Source organism: Schistocerca serialis, chromosome 1 (assembly GCF_023864345.2).
Source record: "Schistocerca serialis cubense isolate TAMUIC-IGC-003099 chromosome 1, iqSchSeri2.2, whole genome shotgun sequence".
NCBI lineage: Eukaryota > Metazoa > Arthropoda > Insecta > Orthoptera > Acrididae > Schistocerca > Schistocerca serialis.
This window is the reverse complement of record NC_064638.1, coordinates 1,084,201,797-1,084,227,023: the sequence shown is the minus strand read 5'-3', so window position 1 is coordinate 1,084,227,023 and position 25,227 is coordinate 1,084,201,797. Positions and strand designations below refer to the sequence as shown.

The 25,227-nt window shown below is 43.4% G+C and overlaps 1 protein-coding gene across 1 annotated transcript in view; it reads right to left on the bottom strand.

Annotated features, from left to right (window-relative positions):
* LOC126416031 (guanylate cyclase 32E) overlaps positions 1–25,227 on the bottom strand; it is an 809,394-nt gene that overhangs the window by 493,464 nt on the left and 290,703 nt on the right. The window contains exon 4 of the mRNA XM_050083488.1: positions 22,482–22,604. Within this exon, the coding sequence (XP_049939445.1) occupies positions 22,482–22,604 (123 nt within the window). The remainder of the gene's footprint in view (positions 1–22,481; positions 22,605–25,227) is intronic.

The following is a 25,227-nucleotide window of genomic DNA, read 5'->3' as shown; positions in this document are numbered from 1 at the left end:
AAAGTTCTCTACAAAGGTAGAGGAGACCCAACGGACCCGAACAAGTACAGAGGCGTAGCCCTGGAAAATACTCAATTCAAGATGTTTTCAAAGATACACTCCTGGAAATTGAAATAAGAACACCGTGAATTCATTGTCCCAGGAAGGGGAAACTTTATTGACACATTCCTGGGGTCAGATACATCACATGATCACACTGACAGAACCACAGGCACATAGACACAGGCAACAGAGCATGCACAATGTCGGCACTAGTACAGTGTATATCCACCTTTCGCAGCAATGCAGGCTGCTATTCTCCCATGGAGACGATCGTAGAGATGCTGGATGTAGTCTTGTGGAACGGCTTGCCATGCCATTTCCACCTGGCGCCTCAGTTGGACCAGCGTTCGTGCTGGACGTGCAGACCGCGTGAGACGACGCTTCATCCAGTCCCAAACATGCTCAATGGGGGACAGATCCGGAGATCTTGCTGGCCAGGGTAGTTGACTTACACCTTCTAGAGCACGTTGGGTGGCACGGGATACATGCGGACGTGCATTGTCCTGTTGGAACAGCAAGTTCCCTTGCCGGTCTAGGAATGGTAGAACGATGGGTTCGATGACGGTCTGGATGTACCGTGCACTATTCAGTGTCCCCTCGACGATCACCAGTGGTGTACGGCCAGTGTAGGAGATCGCTCCCCACACCATGATGCCGGGTGTTGGCCCTGTTTGCCTCGGTCGTATGCAGTTCTGATTGTGGCGCTCACCTGCACGGCGCCAAACACGCATACGACCATCATTGGCACCAAGGCAGAAGCGACTCTCATCGCTGAAGACGACATGTCTCCATTCGTCCCTCCATTCACGCCTGTCGCGACACCACTGGAGGCGGGCTGCACGATGTTGGGGCGTGAGCGGAAGACGGCCTAACGGTGTGCGGGACCGTAGCCCAGCTTCATGGAGACGGTTGCGAATGGTCCTCGCCGATACCCCAGGAGCAACAGTGTCCCTAATTTGCTGGGCAGTGGCGGTGCGGTCCCCTACGGCACTTCGTAGGATCCTACGGTCTTGGCGTGCATCCGTGCGTCGCTGCGGTCCGGTCCCAGGTCGACGGGCACGTGCACCTTCCGCCGACCACTGGCGACAACATCGATGTACTGTGGAGACCTCACGCCCCACGTGTTGAGCAATTCGGCGGTACGTCCACCCGGCCTCCCGCATGCCCACTATACGCCCTCGCTCAAAGTCCGTCAACTGCACATACGGTTCACGTCCACGCTGTCGCGGCATGCTACCAGTGTTAAAGACTGCGATGGAGCTCCGTATGCCACGGCAAACTGGCTGACGCTGACGGCGGCGGTGCACAAAAGTTGCGCAGCTAGCGCCATTCGACGGCCAACACCGCGGTTCCTGGTGTGTCCGCTGTGCCGTGCGTGTGATCATTGCTTGTACAGCCCTCTTGCAGTGTCCGGAGCAAGTACGGTGGATCTGACACACCGGTGTCAATGTGTTCTTTTTTCCATTTCCAGGAGTGTAATTACACAAAAAATCCAAGCCTCTGTGGACAGTTATGTCCCAGAACGACAAATGGGTTTCAGATCTGGAAGATCAACACTTACGGCACTTCTTCTAAACAACATCTACGAAGCGCTACAAAAGAAACAAATGTTCTACACAGTGTTCATGGACTTTACCAAAGCCTTTGACCTACTGGAATGAGATCTCTTAGTCCGGAAACTGGAAAATACCATGGGAGAAGATAGCGTATGGGCAAGAATAATCAAGTCAATCCTCGAATACAACTTAATCACAATATCAGACAACCTCCCTTTTTCGAGCCCCGTTCTGCAATCGAACGGAGTCGAACCCTTTGCTGTACATTCTTTGCCACTGAAGAAGTACTCTGAATTGAAGAAAATGAAGATGTATATGTGTATGCCTACGCTGACGACATAGCCGTAGGTTTAACAGATATACGGAAGCTGCAGAGAATCATTGGGAAAATAGACAAATGGTGCAGTGAACACAAACTACACATAAACATAACAAAGACAGAAATGGTAATTTTCGGGAAAGGAGGCAAAATACCCAAGAATGTGGAAATGAGCATCAGAGGACGAAAATAAAAATCTCATCAGACTTTAAATACCTAGGAGTGACATTGCAACCAACAGCCAAATGCTTCACTAAACATATAACAGAAAGTGCATCCCAAGCAATAATAGCAATACAGGACATCAAAAACTTCCGCCTACTCAGTCTACAAACAGCCGTGGTATTATTGAACACAAAAATCTTTCTAATCCTGTCCTATGGGATGGAGATTATATGGGATCACCTGACAGAAAAAAATCTAGAAACACTGGGAAAGGTAAAATCGACTTATCTAAAAAGGGCACTTGGTCTCTCAAAGACAACAAGATCTAGACTAGTGTACCTGCTAGCGAGAGAGACATTCCTAATTGAAGACATCAAACTTCGATATATGATGCCACACACCAGGGCTTCCAGAAAGCAACTGAAGATCATGGAGGACAAACGAAAAAAAATATGGCCGGAGTTCTATGGCACCGAAGCAATGACGAACCGCTCATGGACAGCACCAAACTTCGAACAGCGACATGTCGTAACTAGATTATCTATTCACGGCTTTCACCATCTAATCCGCAAAAACAAAACTTATCACGACCCAACCACACCATGTGTACGTGAACTGTGTAACGAAGCCTGTGAACGATATCACATAGAACTGTGCAGTAAAAGAGTGAAATCGATAAATGAATATGCAAAAATGTAAAATGTACATGTAAATGTAAAATGTTAAGCAAAGTAACTGTATATGGCTATTTGGCTGCAATTTTATTTAAAACAATATTAATGAGCTAGGAGATAATATTGATTGTCGCCTCAGTCATTTTGCAGATGATGCAGTTATCTATCATGAAGTGCTTGGCAACTTGCTATAAATGTTCGGCAATGTAATATTATGCACTTTGCAATAAGAAAAAACTTGGTATTCTGTGACTACAATATCGACGAGTCACAACAGGAATCGACCAACGCATACAAATATCTGGGCATAACACTGTGTAAGGATATGAAATGGAATAATATCAGAGGTTCACTCGTGCGTAAAGCAGGAGGTAGACTTCCTTTAATTCTCGGGAAGTGAAATCAGTCTGCAAAGGAGATTGCTTTGGAAACGCTCTTGCGACCTGTACTAGAATATTGCTCAAGTGTGTGGAACTCATGCCAAATAGGACTACCAGGAGATATTGAACGTATAGTGAGAAGGTCAGAACAAAAGGTCACAGGGTTGTTTGACCCTTGGCAGAGTGTCACAGAGATGTTGAAGAAACTGAACTGGGGGACTTTTGAAGATTGATGTAAACCACCCCGCATGCGTCTCCTAACAGGGTTTTCAGAACCAGCTTCAAATGATGGTTCCAGAAATATGTTACAACCCCCTACATATCGTGCACATAGGAATCGTGAAGAGAGATTAGATTAATTATAGCACTTACAGAGACCTTCAAACATTCTTCCCGCGATCAATACGGGAACGGAAAGAAAGGGTACTCTCTGCCATACACTTCGCGGTGTTTTTCAGAGTGTAGATTCAAATGTAGATGTAGATGCCACAGGAATGTTTGCACCTGCTACCCAGAAAAGGCCAGGTGAGACTGCGCCGTGAGTCTCTCAGCGCCAGAATACAATACTACCCCTGATGCTTTTCCCCCCCTTCTTTTCCATTACAGTGCCACCACCGATGCAACGCGGCAGGGCGTGACGTAGAGCCAGGGAAAAGAGCCGACGTAACCAGCTTTTCGCCTTTTTGCGGCGCCTCTGCTGCAGCGTAATGCGAACGGTGTGACAGCCCGCCTGCGTCTTCCGCTGCACACGCCGCACCGAGCGCACTGCTTCCGATTGGCTGCGGCTGAATAATGCATGCGCGGCACGCGCTGCCGGTACCTTGGCAACACCTGGCCGGCTGTGTCGGCTCGCGGCGACCGCCCTATATTAGCTGCGTCCGCCGAGCTGGCGCGCCGGTTGCCAGCGGAGTCCCTGCGAAAGCGTAGGCGCCGTGATGGCCGCGTGCGAAATGCAGCCAAACATTCGGCAGCCTCGCGGGCGCGCACACGCGCGCGGAAGGATATATCATCCCGCGTAAACACGCCCGACTTATTTTATACAGTGTCTCTGAGTTGGGACAGCATTTTTCTTGGCAGCGCTACTCGACCGCGGCTAAACACCTCCCCCTCCCCACCTCCCAAGTCATCCCCCCCCCCGAAATAAGCTGCCTGCTCGAAGATGCAGTTACCCAGAATTTCTCGCTCACCGGTTTCAACACGGTGGACGAATTAGCTTCATTTGGGGGCGATGACCTTTCGAAATCGAATTACACTACTGGCCGTTAAAATTGCTACACCAAGAAGAAATGCAGATGATAAATGGGTATTCATTGGACAAATATATTATACTAGAACTGACATGTGATTAAATTTTCACGCAATTTGGGTGCATAGATCCTGAGAAATCAGTACCCAACCACCTCTAGCCGTAATAACGGCCTTGATACGCTTGGGCATGAGTCAAACAGAGCTTGTATGGCGTGTATAGGTACAGCTGCCCATGCAGCTTCAACATAATACCACAGCTCATCGAGAGTAGTGTCTGGCGTATTGTGACGAGCCAGTTGCTGGGCCACCATTGACCAGACTTTTTCAATTGGTGAGAGATCTGGAGAATGTGACAGCAGTCGAACATTTTCTGTATCCAGAAAGCCCTGTGCAGGACCTGCAACATGCGGTCGTGCATTATCCTGCTTAAATGTAGGGTTTCGCAGGGATCGAATGAAGGGTAGAGCCACGGGTCGTAACACATCTGAAATGTAACGTCCACTGTTCAAAGTGCCGTCGATCAAGAGGTGACGGAGACGTGTAACCATTGGCACCCCATACCATCACGCCGGGTGATACGCCAGTATGGCGATGACGAATACACGCTTCCAATGTGCGTTCACAGCGATATCGCCAAACACGAATGCGACCATCATGATGCTGTAAACAGAACCTGGATTCATCCGAAAAAATGAAATTTTGCCATTCGTGCACCCAGGTTCGTCGTTGAGTACACAGTCGCAGGCGCTCCTGTCTGTGATGCAGCGTCAAGGGTAACCACAGCCATGATCTCCGAGCTGATAGTCCATGCTGCTGCAAACGTCGTCCAACTGTTCGTGCAGATGGATGTTGTCTTGCAAACGTCCCCATCTGTTGACTCAGGGATCGACACGTGTCTGCACGATCCGTTACAGCCATGCGGATAAGATGCCTGTCATCTCGACTTCTAGTGATACGAGGCCGTTGGGATCCAGCACGGCGTTCCGTATTACCCTCCTGAACCCACCGATTCCATATTCTGCTAACAGTCACTGGATCTCGACCAACGCGAGCAGCAGTGTGGCGATACGACAAACCGCAATCGCGATAGGCTACAATCCGATCGTTATCGAAGTCGGAAACGTGGTGGTACGCATTTCTCGTCCGTACACGAAGTACACAACAAAGTTTCACCAGGCAAAGCCGGTCAACTGCTGTTTGTGTATGAGAAATTGGTTTGAAACTTACCTCATGCCAGCACGTTGTAGGTGTTGCCACCGGGGCCAGCCTTGTCTGAATGCTCTGAAAAGCTAATCATTTGCATATCACAGCATCTTCTTCCTGTCGGTTAAATTTCGCGTCTGTAGCACGTCATCTTCGTGGTGTAGCAATTTTAATGGCAAGTAGTGTATATTGAAATGACTACAAACATTTAAATCACAAAAAGAACAACTAATTTGTTAAAAAGAAAAGCATGAGACCTAATTAACTGCTCTTGTAGCTTAAAGCGCAGCGTGCTAGGTTACAAGCTAGAAAGATGACCCAAACCCTTATTGAATCCACGCTGAGTATTGCTGGTCGATGGTCTGGTGCACCAGCTAGCCTGAGTATTGTTTCATGAGGATTTCCTCTTCATTTAGGCAAATCTGGAGCTATCCCCAATTTCCGTGATCGATACACAAACAGTTAAAAAACATGTTCTAATATTATATGACTCAGGTACAGTTGGTGCACACGAGTCTCTCCATTATGTTAGTTGACAACTGTGTCGACAGGGAGTGCAGATTCTTAGCGTATAAAGTAGTTTTAGTGTTTAGATGAACTTCCTCTCACAATAAAACTGTTGATCGAACAGCGACTACTGCCAGGGACCTACTGCTTTAGCAGGCATCTGCTCTCCGACTGAGCTATCCGCTCACAACCTACCATCTCAACTTTAGTCCCGTCACTACGTCCTTTCAAAGCTGCTTGCACAGTGGTTTGTTGACAACTTGCGTCCACGGCTTCGTGCAGTCTGCGCGATACTCGAACCCTGCCATCAGCTCGTACCAACTGAAATCGGTATTCATCCGACCAGGCCATGTTTTCCATGCGTCTACGGTCCAACCGACATTGTCACGAGCCTAGGAGAGGAGCTGCTGGCGACGTCGTTCTGTTAACAAATGTACTCGCCTGAGTCGACTGCTGCCATAGCCAATAACGCCAAATTTCGCTGCACTGCCCTAATGGATACGTTCGTCGCACGTCCCACATTGACTTCAATGGTTATGTCACAGAGTGTTGCTTGTCTGTCAGCACTGACGAATCTCCGCTAACGCCGCTACTCTTGATCATTACGTGAAGGCCGTCGGCCACTGCGTTGTCCGTGGTAAGAGGTGATGCCTGAAATCTGGTATTGTCAGCACACTCTTGACATTGTGGATATCGGAATACTGAATCCCCTAACGATTTACGATGTGGAATGACCCATTCGTGTAGCTCCAACTACCATTCCGCGTTCAAACTCTGTTAATTCCCTTCGTGTGACTATAAGTACGTCGGTAACCTTTTCACATGTACCACCTGAGTACAATTACAAGGTCTGCCAATACACTGCTCCGTTAAACATTGTGTACCCATGGTGTGGGGATAGCGTCTTTGATTAGTAATCAAAACGTCCTTGATCCCGGGTTCGAAACCCGCTTAATAATCAGCACTGGCGGCCGGTGACTTACGGCATAAGAGGTCAACACCATTCTGCAAACGGCCTTGTCAAAGAGGGCGTCTGAGCAGACAGAGGTTCGGGGCACTCTCTTGTCCTTGGGGTGTGAAACTGCCCCTAAAGGTGCAAGAATCAGCAATGATCAACGGCATGTGGATGCAAAAGGCAATGGAAACCACTGCATTAAAGACACATAACGTGTATCCATAGGACTGTGGTCTGTAACTGAAAAAGTGCCATGCTGATCTCTCCATTTGCAAAAGATTCCGGAATAGTCCTCCATTCGGATGTCCAAGAGGTGACTGCCAAGGAGGAGGTGACCACGAGAAAAAGATTGAATAATCAACGAAAGCATAATGTTCTACGAGTCGGGACGTGGAATGTCAGAAGCTTGTATGTGGTAGGGCAGATAAAAAATCTGAAAAGGAAATGCAAAGGCTTAATCTAGATACATGTGGGGTCAGTGAAGTGAAATGGAAAGAAGACAAGAATTTCTGGTCAGATGAGTATAGGGTAATATCAACAGCAGCAGGAAATGGTTTAACAGGGGTACGACTCGTTATGAATAGAGAGGTAGGACACTGAGTGTATTACTGTGAACAGTTCAGTGATAGGGTTGTTCTTATCAGAATCGACAGCAAACCAACACCGACAAAGATAGTTAAAGTAAACATGTATGCATCGCGAGCTGAAGATGAAGAGATAGAGAAAGTATATAAGGAATCTTAGACGGTAATACGTGCATAAAGGGAAATGAAAATCTAATAGTCATGAGGGACATGAGTGCGGTAGTAGGGGAAGGAGTAGAAGAAGAGGTTACAGGAGAATATGAACTTTGGACATGGAATGAGAGAAAGGAGAGACTAATTGAGTTCTCTAATAAATTTCAGCTAGTAATAGCGAATACTCTGTTCAAGAATCACAATACTTGGAAAAGACCAGGTGAGACGGCAAGATTTCAGCTAGATTATACCAGAGTCAGACAGAGATTCCGAAATCAAATACTGGATTGTAAGGCGTACCCAGGAGCAGGCATAGACTCAAATCACAACATGGAAGTGATGAAGAGTAGGTTGTAGTCCAAGAGATAAGTAAGGATGAATCAATACGCAAAGAAGTGGGATGCGGAAGCAATGAGGAATGACGACACATGCTTGAAGTTCTCTAAGGCCATAGATAAAGCAAGAAGGAATAGCTCAGTAGGTGGTACAGTTGAAGATGAATGGACATCCTAAAAAGGACCATCACAAATGTTGGAAAGAAAATATGTGTTCAAAGAAGGTAACTGCGAAGAAATCATGGGTAACAGAGGAAATACTTCAGTTGATCGAAGAAAGAAGGAAGTACAAAAATATACAGGGAAATTTAGGAATATAGAAATACAAATCGCTGAGGAATGAAATAAATGGGAAGTGCAGGGAAACTAAGTCGAAATGGCTACTTCAAAAATGTAAAGTAATAGAAAAAGGAATTACTGTCGGAAGGACTGACTCAGCATATAGGAAAGTCAAAATATCCTTCGGTGACCTTAAAAGCAAAAGTGGTAGCATAAAGAGTGCAACGGGAATTCCACTGTTAAATACAAAGGAGGGGCGGATAGGCGGAAAGAGTACATTGAAGATTTTTCTGATGCGGTAGAAGAAACAGAAGTCGATTTAGAAGAGATAGGAGATCCAGTGTTAGAAAGAGAGCTTTGGAGAACTTAAGATCAAATAAGGCAAGAGGGGTATATAACATTCCATTAGAATTTCTAAAATTATTGGATAAGTGGCAACAGAACGACTCTTCACGTTGGTGCGTAAAATGTATGAGTCTGGCGCATACCATATGACTTTCGGAAAAATAGCACCCACACAATTCCAAAGACTGTAAGAGTTGACAAGTGCAAGAATTATCGCACAATCAGCTTAACAGCTCATGCGTTGAAGTTGCTAACAAGGATAATATACAGAAGAAAGGAAAAGAGAATTGAGGATGTGCTAGATGACGAACAGTTTGGCTTCAGGAAGGGTAGAGGCACCCGAGAGGCAATTCTGACGTTGCTGTTGATAATGGAAGCAAAACTAAAGAAAAATCAAGACACGTTCATAGGATCTGTCGACCTAGAAAAAGCGTTCTACAATGTAAAATTGTTCAAGATGTTCGAAAATCCGAGAAAAATAGGGGTAAGCTTTAGGAAGGGACGGGTAATACACAATACGTTCAAGAGCCAAGAGGGAATAATACGAATGGACTACCAAGAACGAAGTGCTAGGATTAAAAAGATTGTAAGACAGGGATGTAGTCTTTCCCCCAACTGTTCAATCGGTACATCGAAGAAGCAGTGATGGAAATAAAAGAAAGATTCAGGAGTGGAATCTAAACTCACGGTGATAGGATATCAATGATGCGATTCACTGACGACGTTGCTATGCTGAGTGAAAGTGAATTACATTATCTGCTGAATGGAATGAACAATCTAATGTGTACAGAACATGGATTGAGAGTAAATCGAAGAAAGACGAAATTAATGAGAAGTAGCAGAAATGAGAACAGCGAGAAACTTAACGTCAAGACTGATGGTTAGGAAGTAGATGAAGTTACGGAATTCTGCTACGTAGGCAGCCAAGTAACCAATGACGGTTGGAGCAAGAAGGACATCAAAAGTAGACTACATCTACATCTACATCTACATTGATACTCCGCAAGCCACCCAACGGTGTGTGGCGGAGGGCACTTTACGTGCCACTGTCATTACCTCCCTTTCCTGTTCCAGTCGCGTATGGTTCGCGGGAAGAACGACTGTCTGAAAGCCTCCGTGCGCGCTCTAATCTCTCTAATTTTACATTCGTGATCTCCTCGGGAAGTATAAGTAGGGGGAAGCAATATATTCGATACCTCATCCAGAAACGCACCCTCTCGAAACCTGGCGAGCAAGCTACACCGCGATGCAGAGCGCCTCTCTTGCAGAGTCTGCCACTTCAGTTTATTAAACATCTCCGTAACGCTATCACGGTTACCAAATAACCCGGTGACGAAACGCGCCGCTCTTCTTTGGATCTTCTCTATCTCCTCCGTCAACCCGACCTGGTACGGATCCCACACTGATGAGCAATACTCAAGTATAGGTCGAACGAGTGTTTTGTAAGCCACTTCCTTTGTTGATGGACTACATTTTCTAAGCACTCTCCCAATGAATCTCAACCTGGTACCCGCCTTACCAACAATTAGTTTTATATGATCATTCCACTTCAAATCGTTCCGTACGCATACTCCCAGATATTTTACAGAAGTAACTGCTACCAGTGTTTGTTCCGCTATCATATAATCATACAATAAAGGATCCTTCTTTCTATGTATTCGCAATACATTACATTTGTCTATGTTAAGGGTCAGTTGCCACTCCCTGCACCAAGTGCCTATCCGCTGCAGATCTTCCTGTATTTCGCTACAATTTTCTAATGCAGCAACTTCTCTGTATACTACAGCATCATCCGCGAAAAGCCGCATGGAACTTCCGACACTATCTACTAAGTCATTTATATATATTGTGAAAAGCAATGGTCCCATAACACTCCCCTGTGGCACGCCAGAGGTTACTTTAACGTCTGTAGACGTCTCTCCATTGATAACAACATGCTGTGTTCTGTTTGCCAAAAACTCCTCAATCCAGCCACACAGCTGGTCTGATATTCCGTAGGCTCTTACTTTGCTTATCAGGCGACAGTGCGGAACTGTATCGAACGCCTTCCGGAAGTCAAGAAAAATAGCATCTACCTGGGAGCCTGTATCTAATATTTTCTGGGTCTCATGAACAAATAAGGCGAGTTGGGTCTCACACGATCGCTGTTTCCGGAATCCATGTTGATTCCTACATAGTAGATTCTGGGTTTCCAGAAATGACATGATACGCGAGCAAAAAACATGTTCTAAAATTCTACAAGAGATCGACGTAAGAGATATAGGTCTATAGTTTTGCGCATCTGCTCGACGACCCTTCTTGAAGACTGGGACTATCTGTGCTCTTTTCCAATCATTTGGAACCCTCCGTTCCTCTAGAGACTTGCGGTACACGGCTGTTAGAAGGGGGGCAAGTTCTTTCGCGTACTCTGTGTAGAATCGAATTGGTATCCCGTCAGGTCCAGTGGACTTTCCTCTATTGAGTGATTCCAGTTGCTTTTCTATTCCTTGGACACTTATTTCGATGTCAGCCATTTTTTCGTTTGTGCGAGGATTTAGAGAAGGAACTGCAGTGCGGTCTTCCTCTGTGAAACAGCTTTGGAAAAAGGTGTTTAGTATTTCAGCTTTACGCGTGTCATCCTCTGTTTCAATGCCATCATCATCCCGTAGTGTCTGGATATGCTGTTTCGAGCCACTTACTGATTTAACGTAAGACCAGAACTTCCTAGGATTTTCTGTCAAGTCGGTACATAGAATTTTACTTTCGAATTCAATGAACGCTTCACGCATAGCCCTCCTTACGCTAACTTTGACATCGTTTAGCTTCTGTTTGTCTGAGAGGTTTTGGCTGCGTTTAAACTTGGAGTGGAGCTCTCTTTGCTTTCGCAGTAGTTTCCTAACTTTGTTGTTGTACCACGGTGGGTTTTTCCCGTCCCTCACAGTTTTACTCGGCACGTACCTGTCTAAAACGCATTTTACGATTGCCTTGAACTTTTTCCATAAACACTCAACATTGTCAGTGTCGGAACAGAAATTTTCGTTTTGATCTGTTAGGTAGTCTGAAATCTGCCTTCTATTACTCTTGCAAAACAGATAAACCTTCCTCCCTTTTTTTATATTCCTATTAACTTCCATATTCAGGGATGCTGCAACGGCCTTATGATCACTGATTCCCTGTTCTGTACATACAGATTCGAAAAGTTCGGGTCTGTTTGTTATCAGTAGGTCCAATATGTTATCTCCACGAGTCGGTTCTCTGTTTAATTGCTCGAGGTAATTTTCGGATAGTGCACTCAGTATAATGTCACTCGATGCTCTGTCCCTACCACCCGTCCTAAACATCTGAGTGTCCCAGTCTATATCTGGTAAATTGAAATCTCCACCTAAGACTATAACATGCTGAGAAAATTTATGTGAAATGTATTCCAAATTTTCTCTCAGTTGTTCTGCCACTAATGCTGCTGAGTCGGGAGGTCGGTAAAAGGAGCCAATTATTAACCTAGTTCGGTTGTTTAGTGTAACCTCCACCCATAATAATTCACAGGAACTATCCACTTCTACTTCACTACAGGATAAACTACTACTAACAGCGATGAACACTCCACCACCGGTTGCATGCAATCTATCCTTTCTAAACACCGTCTGTACCTTTGTAAAAATTTCGGCAGAATTTATCTCTGGCTTAAGCCAGCTTTCTGTACCTATAACTATTTCAGCTTCGGTGCTTTCTATCAGCGCTTGAAGTTCCGGTACTTTACCAACGCAGCTTCGACAGTTGACAATTACAATACCGATTGCTGTTTGGTCCCCGCATGTCCTGTCTTTGCCCCGCACCCGTTGAGGCTGTTGCCCTTTCTGTACTTGCCCAAGGCCATCTAACCTAAAAAACCGCCCAGCCCACGCCACACAACCCCTGCTACCCGTGTAGCCGCTTGTTGCGTGTAGTGGACTCCTGACCTATCCAGCGGAACCCGAAACCCCACCACCCTATGGCGCAAGTCGAGGAATCTGCAGCCCACACGGTCGCAGAACCGTCTCAGCCTCTGATTCAGACCCTCCGCTCGGCTCTGTACCAAAGGTCCGCAGTCAGTCCTGTCGACGATGCTGCAGATGGTGAGCTCTGCTTTCATCCCGCTAGCGAGACTGGCAGTCTTCACCAAATCAGATAGCCGCCGGAAGCCAGAGAGGATTTCCTCCGATCCATAGCGACACACATCATTGGTGCCGACATGAGCGACCACCTGCAGATGGGTGCACCCTGTACCCTTCATGGCATCCGGAAGGACCCTTTCCACATCTGGAATGACTCCCCCCGGTATGCACACGGAGTGCACATTGGTTTTCTTCCCCTCTCTTGCTGCCATTTCCCTAAGGGGCCCCATTACGCGCCTGACGTTGGAGCTCCCAACTACCAGTAAGCCCACCCTCTGCGACTGCCCGGATCTTGCAGACTGAGGGGCAACCTCTGGAACAGGACAAGCAGCCATGTCAGGCCGAAGATCAGTATCAGCCTGAGACAGAGCCTGAAACCGGTTCGTCAGACAAACTGGAGAGGCTTTCCGTTCAGCCCTCCGGAATGTCTTTCGCCCCCTGCCACACCTTGAAACGACCTCCCACTCTACCACAGGTGAGGGAGCAGCCTCAATGCGGGCAGTATCCCGGGCAACCACAGTTGTAGTCCGATCAGGGGATGCGTGGGACGAGCTGGCCGTCCCCGACAAACCCCCATCCCGACCCCCACAGTGATGCCCATTGGCAACAGCCTCAAGCTGTGTGACCGAAGCCAACACTGCCTGAAGCTGGGAGCGAAGGGATGCCAACTCAGCCTGCATCCGAACACAGCAGTTGCAGTCCCTATCCATGCTAAAAACTGTTTTGCTAAGAACGTCTGAACTAATCTACAGAGAGCGCAAACAAATCGACAAAATTTAAACGGTTATTAAAATACAAGATTGCCTAGTAAATGCAGTAATGCTGCTACTTGCGCACTGCTGACACTGCTCGGCGGCGGAAGGAGACTAAGCGAAATTACACTATTCAGGTACTAAAACACGATGCTACACTCTCAAATACTATAATACGCCCGAAATTTATGAATTAAACAATGCAAGAACCAAAAACACGCAAAGAAATTAAGAATTAAACTATGTAACAAATGAGTGAGCTAGGAGTATACGACTTGCTGCTGCAGCTGCTTATCCAACGGCGGCAGGGGGCACACTAGCCCTGGCAAAAAGGGATTTCCTGGCCAAGAGAAGTCTACTAGTATCAAGCATAGATCATAATTTGAGAAAGAAATTTCTGAGTATGTACGTCTGGGGCACAGCATTGTATGGTAATGAAACATGGGCTGTGGGAAAATTTGAACAGAAGAGAATCGCAGCATTTGAGATGTGGTGCTACATGCGAGTGTTGAAAATTAGGTACACTGATAAGGTATGGAATGAGGAGGTTCAGCACAGAATCGGAGAGGAAAGGAATATGTGGAAAACACTGACAAGGAGAAAGGCAGGGTGGTAGCGCATCTGTTAAGACATAAGGGAATGACTTCCATGGTACTAGAGGGAGCTGTAGAGGGCAAAAACTGTAGAGGAAGATAGAAATTTGAATACACCCAGCAAATAATTGACGACGTAGGTTACAACTGTTACTCTGAGATGAAGAGGCTGGTACAGGAGATGAGTTCGTGGTGGGCTTAATCAAACCAGTCAGAAGACTGATGTCATAAAAAAAAGAAAACGATATTACCATCTGTACATGTGCATATCGCTACCCCACGATTTTTGTCACCTCAGTGTATATGTGGTTCAGTTAAAAGTTACTTCCCCTATGTACTTGACAGGAGTTTGGAGAGAGTAGACGCAGGTGTACGTATAGAAACTTTGCCCTTCGACGAGACATTGCCTTTTAAATTCACAATAATTTTTTCTGTGTGACTGATGCTCCAAGAATTCTCATAACGCTAAACAGTAACTATCGTTATAGCATGGCGTACTCAACTCGTAACAAGCTCATAAGCAAAACTGTAAAATTCTGCCACCTTGAGATTCTTCTTTCATGGACTGTGGGTGATTCTGTTGAATACTGGATAGCGAAAGGGAACACATACACATGCTTCTTCTTCATGCCCTACACGTTTCCTGCCGTTTTGCATTAACGCTACCACTAGCTGTAATTCCGAAACAGTTGTATGCTTTACAGACCTGATCTGAGTGTTGAGAGTTCTCTGTGCTTAGCAGAAGCTCATGTCTTTCTCTGCTGGTAGATGCAGTTTCTCTTTGGGACAGCACCGAGATTATATTGGCTTACACTCATGAGTGCTGCTTAGGATAAGGCAGAGGCGGTATAATCCAAACGGTATTATCAATTAACCGTCGGTGACAGCTTTAGGTACCGCAGTGTGATCACCAGCGAGGATTGAAACGGCTGATAAGGAACGGCTTGGACGTAAGAATGTTGATGTATGCTGACGGAGATGAAACCCGAGTTCTTGCTCTTAATACCAACAGCTCGGTACCATTCTCATGTGACACGAAATTTGGTTCTACAAAGTGCATCCGTTGTGCTAAATTTCGACGAAACAAATCATCAGTCACCATGCTGCTGTGAACTGCTGCAGTTGACATACCGAGATTTGCGATTATTCATACACCAATGTCACCTCAGGTCAACTTCAACGGTACTCTATTAAACTGAGAGTTAGAACTAAACAACAGCAACTATTACTAACTCATTTCTTGGATCACTGATTGGTCCAGGTTACTTGGCGTTCTTTCTAGTTGTACATCTGTCTGTCTTGTTGTACAACATGGATATTTCAGAGCGGCAGCATTTTAGTTCATGCAGTGGGACTGGGGGTAGTCACTCTGAATAGTTCCTATGGTCTTAAGTAGCTTCCATGTAGTGAAAGGTTTTTATGTCTGCAATGAATAAAGTATTCGTCTAATATTATCCGTGTAGATACAAGATCGTGGTTGTTACAGTCATCGTTAAAATGGAGGAGTGGTCACCTTTCACAATGAAAAAGCACTAAGAGCGTCAACTTAATGTTTTTGTAGTCTCAAAAGCCTATGAGCGTACACTTTAAAATTGATTAAGTATTCATTCCGACCATTAGTTCTTTACCTCAAAGAAGTCGGATTATGACTCTTTATGCAGTCTTTATGACTGCATTATTTTGATCGTAATGTTTTGTACACAACTTATACCGCATTTTATTTCCAGTATTACGGCGACATGGCACTGAAAGTAAATCGATATTCAGTACTGCTTCCAAAAATTCATTCCGAGCCCAAAGACAGAAGAGCGATAAAGCCCATATTCTTGTGACTCCCGCACGATGGCTGCGTACTGCAGCTCGAAGTAGCCCATATTGAAAATCTGTAAAACATTACAGAATCTGTTGAAATGGAAAGTGAATTGTCGTAAGGAAGGACTTTCATCTCTGAATATTTGATTGCCAGGACCTGTGGAAACTTTCACACTTTGATTGACTTAAATAATGGCAGTGTCTGAAATAATTGTAGTCGTCGGGATAAGTGTAGTTGTGGGAATGAAGATAAAACATCTATAAAAGTGAACTGAATGGCGTCAAATAAAAATCATGAATTAATGGTACTTACTTCCTTGTCTGTGCATTTCCATGCACATAATTTTCAATAAAGTTTTTTACAGAGCATTACAGTACCTAGGTGAGGTTATATCTGACGTAAAAATGTAATCTTCGTGTACATTTTGTTTTTGTTTCCTTTAAGGAATACAAATATGTTAGTTCATTTAGTTACCCTTGGAAAGACTACCTTTATCCTTGAGTAAAGACGCGATCTGGTAAATACAATCCCACTCTTTGAAGCATTTGTCCCTGCGACATTTGAAGATTAGAACGTGGTGTTCTCATCTCATTTGGTACATCACATAGGCCACAGTATCCTCCAACTGCCTTTTGGGAGTTTAAATGCATTTTGTATTTTATGCTACAGTAGCAACGCGTAAGTATAGTATAGAAGCAGCAATTACCAATATATTTTTGTGTCAAAAAAAGTATCCAAAACTGTCTTTTGCTTTCGGAATGTTTTGTGCTGGCTTGTAAGACGGGCAGACATGAGCCACTGTCAGTAAGGCCTCACAACCAATAAGTTTACTTCGACGAACATTTTCAACACAGTAAACACCTTAAGCTGTAGGAGCAACAGGTAAATCAAAATTCAAGGCGACAATGTTTCTCTTTCGGGAGCTATATTGCTTTAGAAAAGTCAACTTGTACGACGGACACAGGACTGTCAGAGTGGTCACATTTATTATCTATGACAATGGGGTGTATTCAAATTATCCGGTTAATAATGACTTTAAAATAAATAAAATGGTATTTGTAATAATACAATATGAAAAGGGAGTGTCTTATTCGTGATTAATAAATTAGCTTTGTAAAATATGGGTATGAAGCTGGGCATCCATGATGCTCTTTTGCCTACGACAGGCAAAAGTCGCCTTTGTGCTAAAACATTCCACAAATATTAAGTGCAAAATCGGTATGCAATTTCAGAATCCTGTTAGAAAACCTTTTTAATGATATCTGATTTCATCAATGAACGATTAGTATGTGGTGAGAAAAAAGGATGCTGACTTGAGAAATAATATACATGATTTAGCGAAGTCTAGAACTGTAAAATATTACATCAACAGAAGATTTTAAATTACTAAAATAGTTCCAAGAGTGCCATCTTATGTGCACGGAAGTGTAAACCACAGAACATGAGCACGGTTGTTAAATCACAGTATGTTTTCATTTCGGTATTGCGTACTCCCTTCGCGAAAGCACTCTCACAGGAAAATGTGGACCGGATGCTGTGCCCCTTTTACCAGACGTAACACGCAGTAAGAATAGTCCAGGCACGGGGAGATTCGATACTGAGAGCACTTAAAATGTTGCAACTCAGGAAAACGTGGCGTAACATTTAATCTTATTCTCGGAAGTATAAAAATCTTATGAAGTTTACAAGTAAATGGAAATTATCGTTTTGTCTGCGATGTACTAAACTGTACTCCGTAGTCCATGGAAAATGGGACAGCACTGTCCTGCGACTCTTATAACCTCATATCACATGGTAGTAGTGCTACCAATTCATTCTGGCATTTTACATAAAATTTTGACTGCCGTATACTGTTAAGTACAGAGAGGTAACATTCTCAGATTCTCACTTCATACGATGATTTTAGCTTGCATTGGTGGCACTTTTTGTGTCAAGGGTGCCTGTTCACAGTGTCCTGAAACGTTTATAAAACTAACTTCTAAAATGTAGCTGAGCGACCACATGAGTATGACCAAATACCTGTCCAGAATCTTAGCCGCTAGAAAACTCCGGGTGACAGCTAATGCTTAACTAGCGTATGGTTGTAAGTGCTATATGGAAATGAGTTATCAACAAGAAGCCCGAAGCCCCTCACCAGTATGCCACATCCAAGTTATATACAAGTATTGAACGACTATGAATCCTTACAGAGCTGAAATATCCAACCAAAAATTTGCAAAAAATATCTTGAAGAACATAAAAACCAATATCCTCACGTCAGACGTAAACTCTGAGTGGTATGATAATATCAGTGAGGAAGTTCTGACGGGAGACAAACTGTAGAAGATTAAAATGTGACGTTACTGCCAATTGGTAGACACGCTAGTACATACCTTTTTTGGAGAGACCGCTCTAAGATCTGGACAAGGAAAAACGTTGCAGTTATCAACGGATCACAGTGTCAATAAAGGAGGTGCTCTATCCAGACTGCAGTTTATACCCCAGCAAGTTACACAATAGTTGTACCTGGCTGCTTGGAAACCATCGTGAACTACATAATTAAAAACGAAGTTGCAAACTTATAATAATTGATTTATGAGGAAGCATAACACTTTAAATCAGAAAAATACCAAAATCACAAAAAATGTTTTCAAAAGTTCGTTATTTATACTTTCGCATAAGAATGTAAGTCGGATACCATAACCTGGAAACATGTTAAGAGCATATTCAGACGTTTTACTTTAGTAACCTGTTCTCTTGTGGAATATTGGGAGAGACCTCTGACGGAAAATCACAATATTTTATCTTATTATTTTCTTTGAAAAGAACTCCATAACATTCAGGAAGATTATTTAATTTGTATCTTATTTTATATATCACTTCATGCCACGTCTGAGCGATGGACGGCAAAATCTCTACTGGTCATAAAAAAAATTGCAAAGCAGTCATAACATACACTCAAAAGAAGAAAGGTTTAGTTTTAAGGCGGATGTTTTCCTACTGTTTTTAATGTGGGTTTCACCTTTCTACAATGTGAGTAATTGCCAGTATCGACAGGTGGTTCGGATTCCGTTTTAAACTGTTGGTGTCTTTCCGGTTGGCTAGGTATAGTAGATTAGGGATACGCAAGTCGTCTGAAAGATTTCCACTCAGCCGGCGAGCCACATGGAAATATTATCATCTTCTTATGACTCGTCTTTTTCAGCGTCTGTATTTTGTTTGTTGAACCTTTAGAGCACCAAACAGTAAAGTCATAAGCGTCCAATTTACTACTAAAAATTGGTTATTTTTTGCAAGGAAAGCACTTCGTTGTCCTTGAGATCCTTCACATATGAAGTGAAGATCTCTTCACCTCCAGCAATAGGATTGTCTTGACTGTAGATACCCTGCCCAAGACAAGATCTGGATGCAAATTACCTATTGATGAACAAACAGGTCGTTGCTGTCCAGTCGTTTCCATGGATTTCTACTGTTATTGTCATATTGTCATTAGAACGTCATAAAAGATTGGAACGGAAATATTTAGTAGAGCTCTTGATGCTACACTATACTGAATTCGCAGGTTCGTCTTGCAGGTAAGTATAGACACCTAAGCGATTAGATGACTGGTACATTTATTGATACTATTTTTAAAGTTATTTTAGCTCTTGTGTAACATCTCACGTGAGTGTGGTTGTTTGTGACTCATTGTATCCGAGATATGGCTTTCGGTGCTTGAAAATACAGCTTCAAATTATCCAGGTCGTGTGGAATTTGTACTGTTAATCAACGACTTTGACCGTTGGCGTAATGATAATGGCTGTGTATCGTCACTTCTTCATTTTTTTATAGCTACATTTGCAGAGAAACGTTCTTTGTTACAGCCTCACTGATTTCGAGATGTAAAGGGACAGTCACTAACTGTAGCCACCTAGAATAACTCCGAAAGTATGATAGGAGCTGAAACGTCTGTGGGACAAATGTTGCATGGGACAACGGGATCCATAATATGACGTTGGTTTTTTATTGCTTCAGAGATATGAAGGCCAACTTTTTTCTTTTTTTTTTCAAATGGAGTGCTATAGTTTGGTTCTTATTTTCTCATAGCGGCTATCGAGACCAATCCAATAATGTGTAGCAGTAAGGTCTTTGGAGGGCAATAGAGGTCAAAACGTTGGATTAACACCCATTTACGGAAGGTGTTCGAAGTGATGACCATTGGTATTAATGCAGAGCTGCAATCTTCTTATCATGGACTTAATGGTATTCCTTATCATTTTGACACTTATCGAAGTACACGCTCTGATAATTCTCGTTCGTATATCATGCAAATGGTAAATATTCACCGAATACGGCGTATCCATCTAACGTGACATTGGCATGCAAACACCATTCGACGGTTTCGCAATACAACACTAATAGGAACGATAAGGTTAGTATCGTCGAATCAAATGAATGTGAATGATGTATTCCTTCCAAAAACGAGTCGATATGCTTCTCATATACGGAGAATGCCATCGAAATTCAGTAAGAGCTAGAGACTTACACACTGAAAGATATCCTCGAAGTACTCACCCTATACGTCATACATTTATATATATGTATTATAAATTGAGAACAACTGGATCTTTAATGCATCGAAAACATATCCAGCAAAGGAATGTTACTAACGAGGAAACGGAAATTGGTACTCTTGCAATTGTGGTTCGAGATTCTTGTCTTAGTTCGTGTCAAATCACAAGGGAATATGGGATGAGCCAGAGCAGTGTTGTTCGTGTTCTTCATCGTCATAAATATCACCCTTACTATATCAGTCTCCATCAAGAATTAATTGGTACGGACTGTATGCGTTGCATTGAATTCTGTCGATGGACTCAGCTTCAGATTCAGAGAGATGACACATTTATTGATTTGATTTTATTTACCGACGAGGCTACATTCACGAACCACGGAAATATTAATTTGCATAACGTGCGTTATTGAGCAACTGAAAATCCATGTTGGCTGCGGCAAGTTGCACACCAAAAACCGTGGTCGGTGAACGGTGTTCAATTCTGGAAGACAGAAGTATAGGTCCCTGAATCGTCGAAGGAAATCTTAATGGTAGGAAGTACACCAGATTCCTGCAAGAATCATTAGGTCTGTTATTGAAAGAAATACCTTTAGGAACAAGGAACAGAATGTGGTATCAACACGATTGGGGTCCGGCACATTTTTCGCTGATGGCTAGAAATGAGTTGCGGAGACAACTCCCAGATCATTGGGTTGGACCCAGAGGAGATGTGTCGTGGCCGTATCGTACACCAGACCTGACGCCTTTGGATTTTTTCTTGTAAGGCTGCGTAAAAGACAATGTTTATAAAGACATTCCAACTACACCTGAAGATATACGAGAGAGAATTCTCAGAGCATGTGTTTCGATAAGTGCCGATGTGATAAGGAATGCCACTCAGTCCATGATAAGAAAATTGCAGCACTGCATTGATACCAGTGGTCATCACTTCGAACACCTTCTGTAAATGGACGTTCATTCCACATTTGTGGCCTTCGATGACCTTCAAATACCTTACTGTTACACATCATTGGATTCGTCTCGTTAGCCGCTATCAGAAAATAAGTACCAAACTACAGCACCCTAATAAAAAATAAGTTGACCTTCATATCTCTGAAGCGACTCCACCTAGCAACAAAAAACCAGCGTCATAAAATTATGGGCCCCGTTGTCCCATGCACCTCTTGTCTCACAAGCTTTGCAGCCCCTATCATACTTTCGGAGATATTCTTGGTGGCAACAGTTAGTGACTCACTTTGTATATCTCTGCTGTGTGTGAGAAACAAAATTTTTCAGTTTCCACAATGTTTTATATATTGCGACAGTTGGATACTACAGTGGTTCGAGTTTTGACGGTTTGGGGGGTGTGGAGTGGAGGGAAAGTAGGGGTTATTAGAGTTGATTAATCCCAATTTTGTAAGAAGACTACGGAGGGGCGCTGATATTGAGCGACTGTCACTTATGGAGTCGAAGGCATGGTGCTATTGGGGGGGATATTATTACCGATAAGAGATCCAACGAAGTAGAAAACCGACTCTCTTTTGTTTTGGTAAACGTTTCCGTTATTAATCTGCGACTGAGCATAGTAGTTGTAACTCGAGCTACTTTTTCCTGATGTAAAAAATTATCGCAATCAAAACTATCTGCTTCATTTGCGGTAGAAAATGTGGTTAACGAAATGACGATGTAGTCGTGTTGCTTACGCACAGATGCCATTTCCGTTACGTCACTGGACAACGCAGGTACGTAGTGGCTTCACTTTAACTACATTCCCTGACTCGTAATTAGTCTGCAAGGACTTCCCATATTGTTGCATCATTTGTTTTACAATATGTAGGTGTGTAAATGGCTATATTGCACAACTATACATTGTCAGGATAATACCAGAATGTATAACAGAAGGAGTTGATGGTTTGTCATCGAGTTGAATGCTCTTACCTGTGTCCAGTTGAACGCCAGTAGCACGGAAGCCACCGACTTTGAGATCTGTGTATCCGGTGGGCGCGTGCGGGCGAACGTCGGGAACACGACCTTATCCGACGTCTCTTGGTGCGTGCAGAACTGTAACACGCAACAGAAAGGCATCGGTGAGAAAGATTCTCATGCGTTATAGGTTTCTTAGCTAACTTTACATTCGTTACTGAGGCACAAGCAGAGCATTTTTGGACTCATATACGTTCTCTAAGATTTCTCTAGAAGTTTCCAATAAAATGAAAGTAGTTTTACTCATCATCATCATCATCATCATCATCATCATCATTTAAGACTGATTATGCCTTTCAGCGTTCAGTCTGGAGAATAGCCCCCTTATAAATTTCCTCCACGATCCCCTATTCAGTGCTAACATTGGTGCCTCTTCTGATGTTAAACCTATTACTTCAAAATCATTCTTAATCGAATCCAGGTACCTTCTCCTTGGTCTGCCCCGACTCCTCCTACCCTTTACTGCTGAACCCATGAGTCTCTTGGGTAACCTTGCTTCTCCCATGCGTGTAACATGACCCCACCATCTAAGCCTGTTCGCCCTGACTGCTACATCTATAGAGTTCATTCCCAGTTTTTCTTTGATTTCCTCATTGTGGACACCCTCCTGCCATTGTTCCTATCTACTAGTACCTGCAATCATCCTAGCTACTTTCATATCCATAACCTCAACCTTGTTGATAAGGTAACCTGAATCCACCCAGCTTTCGCTCCCATACAACAAAGTTGGTCGAAAGATTTAACGGTGCACAGATAACTTAGTCTTGGTACTGACTTCCTTCTTGCAGGAGAGAGTAGATCGTAGCTGAGCGCTCACTGCATTAGCTTTGCTACACCTCGCTTCCAGTTCTTTCACTATGTTGCCATCCTGTGAGAATATGTATCCTAAGTACTTGAAACCGTCCACCTATTCTAACTTTGTTCCTCCTATTTGGCACTCAATCCGTTTATATTTCTTTCCCACTGACATTACTTTCGTTTTGGAGATGCTAATCTTCATACCATAGTCCTTACATTTCTGATCTAGCTCTGAAATATTACTTTGCAAAATTTCAATCGAATCTGCCATTACAACTAAGTCATCCGCATATGCAAGACTGCTTATCTTGTGTTCACATATCTTAATCTCACTCAGCCAGTCTATTGTTTTCAACATATGATCCATAAATAATATGAACAACAGTGGAGACAGGTTGCAACCTTGTCTTCCCCTGAAACTACTCTGCACCATGAACTCAATTTACCGTCAACTCTAACTGCTGCCTGACTATCTATGTAAAGACCTTTAATTGCTTGCAAAAGTTTGCCTCCTATTCCATAATCTCGTAGAACAGACAATAACTTCCTCCTAGGAACCCGGTCATATGCCTTTTCTAGATCTATAAAGCATAGGTACAATTCCCTGTTCCACTCATAACACTTCTCCAATATTTGCCGTAAGCTAAAGATCTGGTCCTGACAACCTAAGAGGCCTAAACCCACACTGATTTTCATCCAATTGGTCCTCAACTAATACTCGCACTTTCCTTTCAACAATACCTGAGAAGATTTTACCCACAACGCTGATTAAAGAGATAATTTTACTAATGCTAAAGAAGCTGTTGATGCTGTAATTATTTCTGCAACATCACTTTTCAAATGATTGCGTTAAGTGTGAAAAATTTTCTTCCACTAATAGCTTTGGCCAAAGATTATATCTGCTTTGACAGTTTATTTACTGAGAAGTTAGTCATCAGGTTTTCCAAATCCTTGACGTTGCACTGAGAGGAGATTTCTAATGATGAAATCAACAGAAGACTCGGTGAAATCGCAGCAGTCGTTCACTAGTGATTGACATTATTACTTGAAGTCTCTGAGCACAACGAAAGCAATGTTATGTGTAGACTCAAAAAGCAGAAGGAAGAATAATGACATAAGTAAATTCTTAGCGCTTGGGTGCGTCCATGCGTCCATGACTTCAGAAAGCAAAAAGTACATTGTGTTTCAGAGGGCGGTATAAACGCAGCAGAGTACGCTAAATCTACGAAATCAACTACTTGATAGAAATCACAACAAAAAACACAGAAATTTGGGTTCACTGGAGTAATAGTGATAGAAACTACTGTTTTAGACCAAAACTTGGAAGGCCATGAAAAATCATTATGTGAAGTGAGTCGGCTTTGAACTGCATCGCGTCCCTACAGTTAGATGATACGACTGACTTTCATGTGTTGAAATGCTATATCGTTTATTCGTAACACCATTTCGTGTCGTTGGAACTTGGCGCTTTTGTGACCGACGTCCGTAGGCGTTGAAGTTCTGACAAGTATGAACTTATCTTCTCCCACTTTATTTAGCAGTACGACTCGTAATTTTTGAGATTGTTTAAGTAAAACTATCGCGAGTTTTCTCTCCATTACTACAAATCACAAATGGTCGATTAAAATTTAACTACGCAGATAAAGTGGTCTTTGTGCACTGTGACCCATTTTAGCTAGAATTTGTTTCACTGTGGATGTACGTCTGCACTGAGAATTCGGGAGTTATATTAGTTAAACGTGTTGTTTGCTCCTTTCGCCCCGTAGATTCTTTCACCTTAATTTCATGACCACGTCGAGAGAGATATGACGTAGGCCACCAGTTTTTAGCAAAACATACTTCGAATACTTGTCCTCTTGAAGTTATCCGACATGGTTTCGCGAGAATGACGTGACAGCAAGTG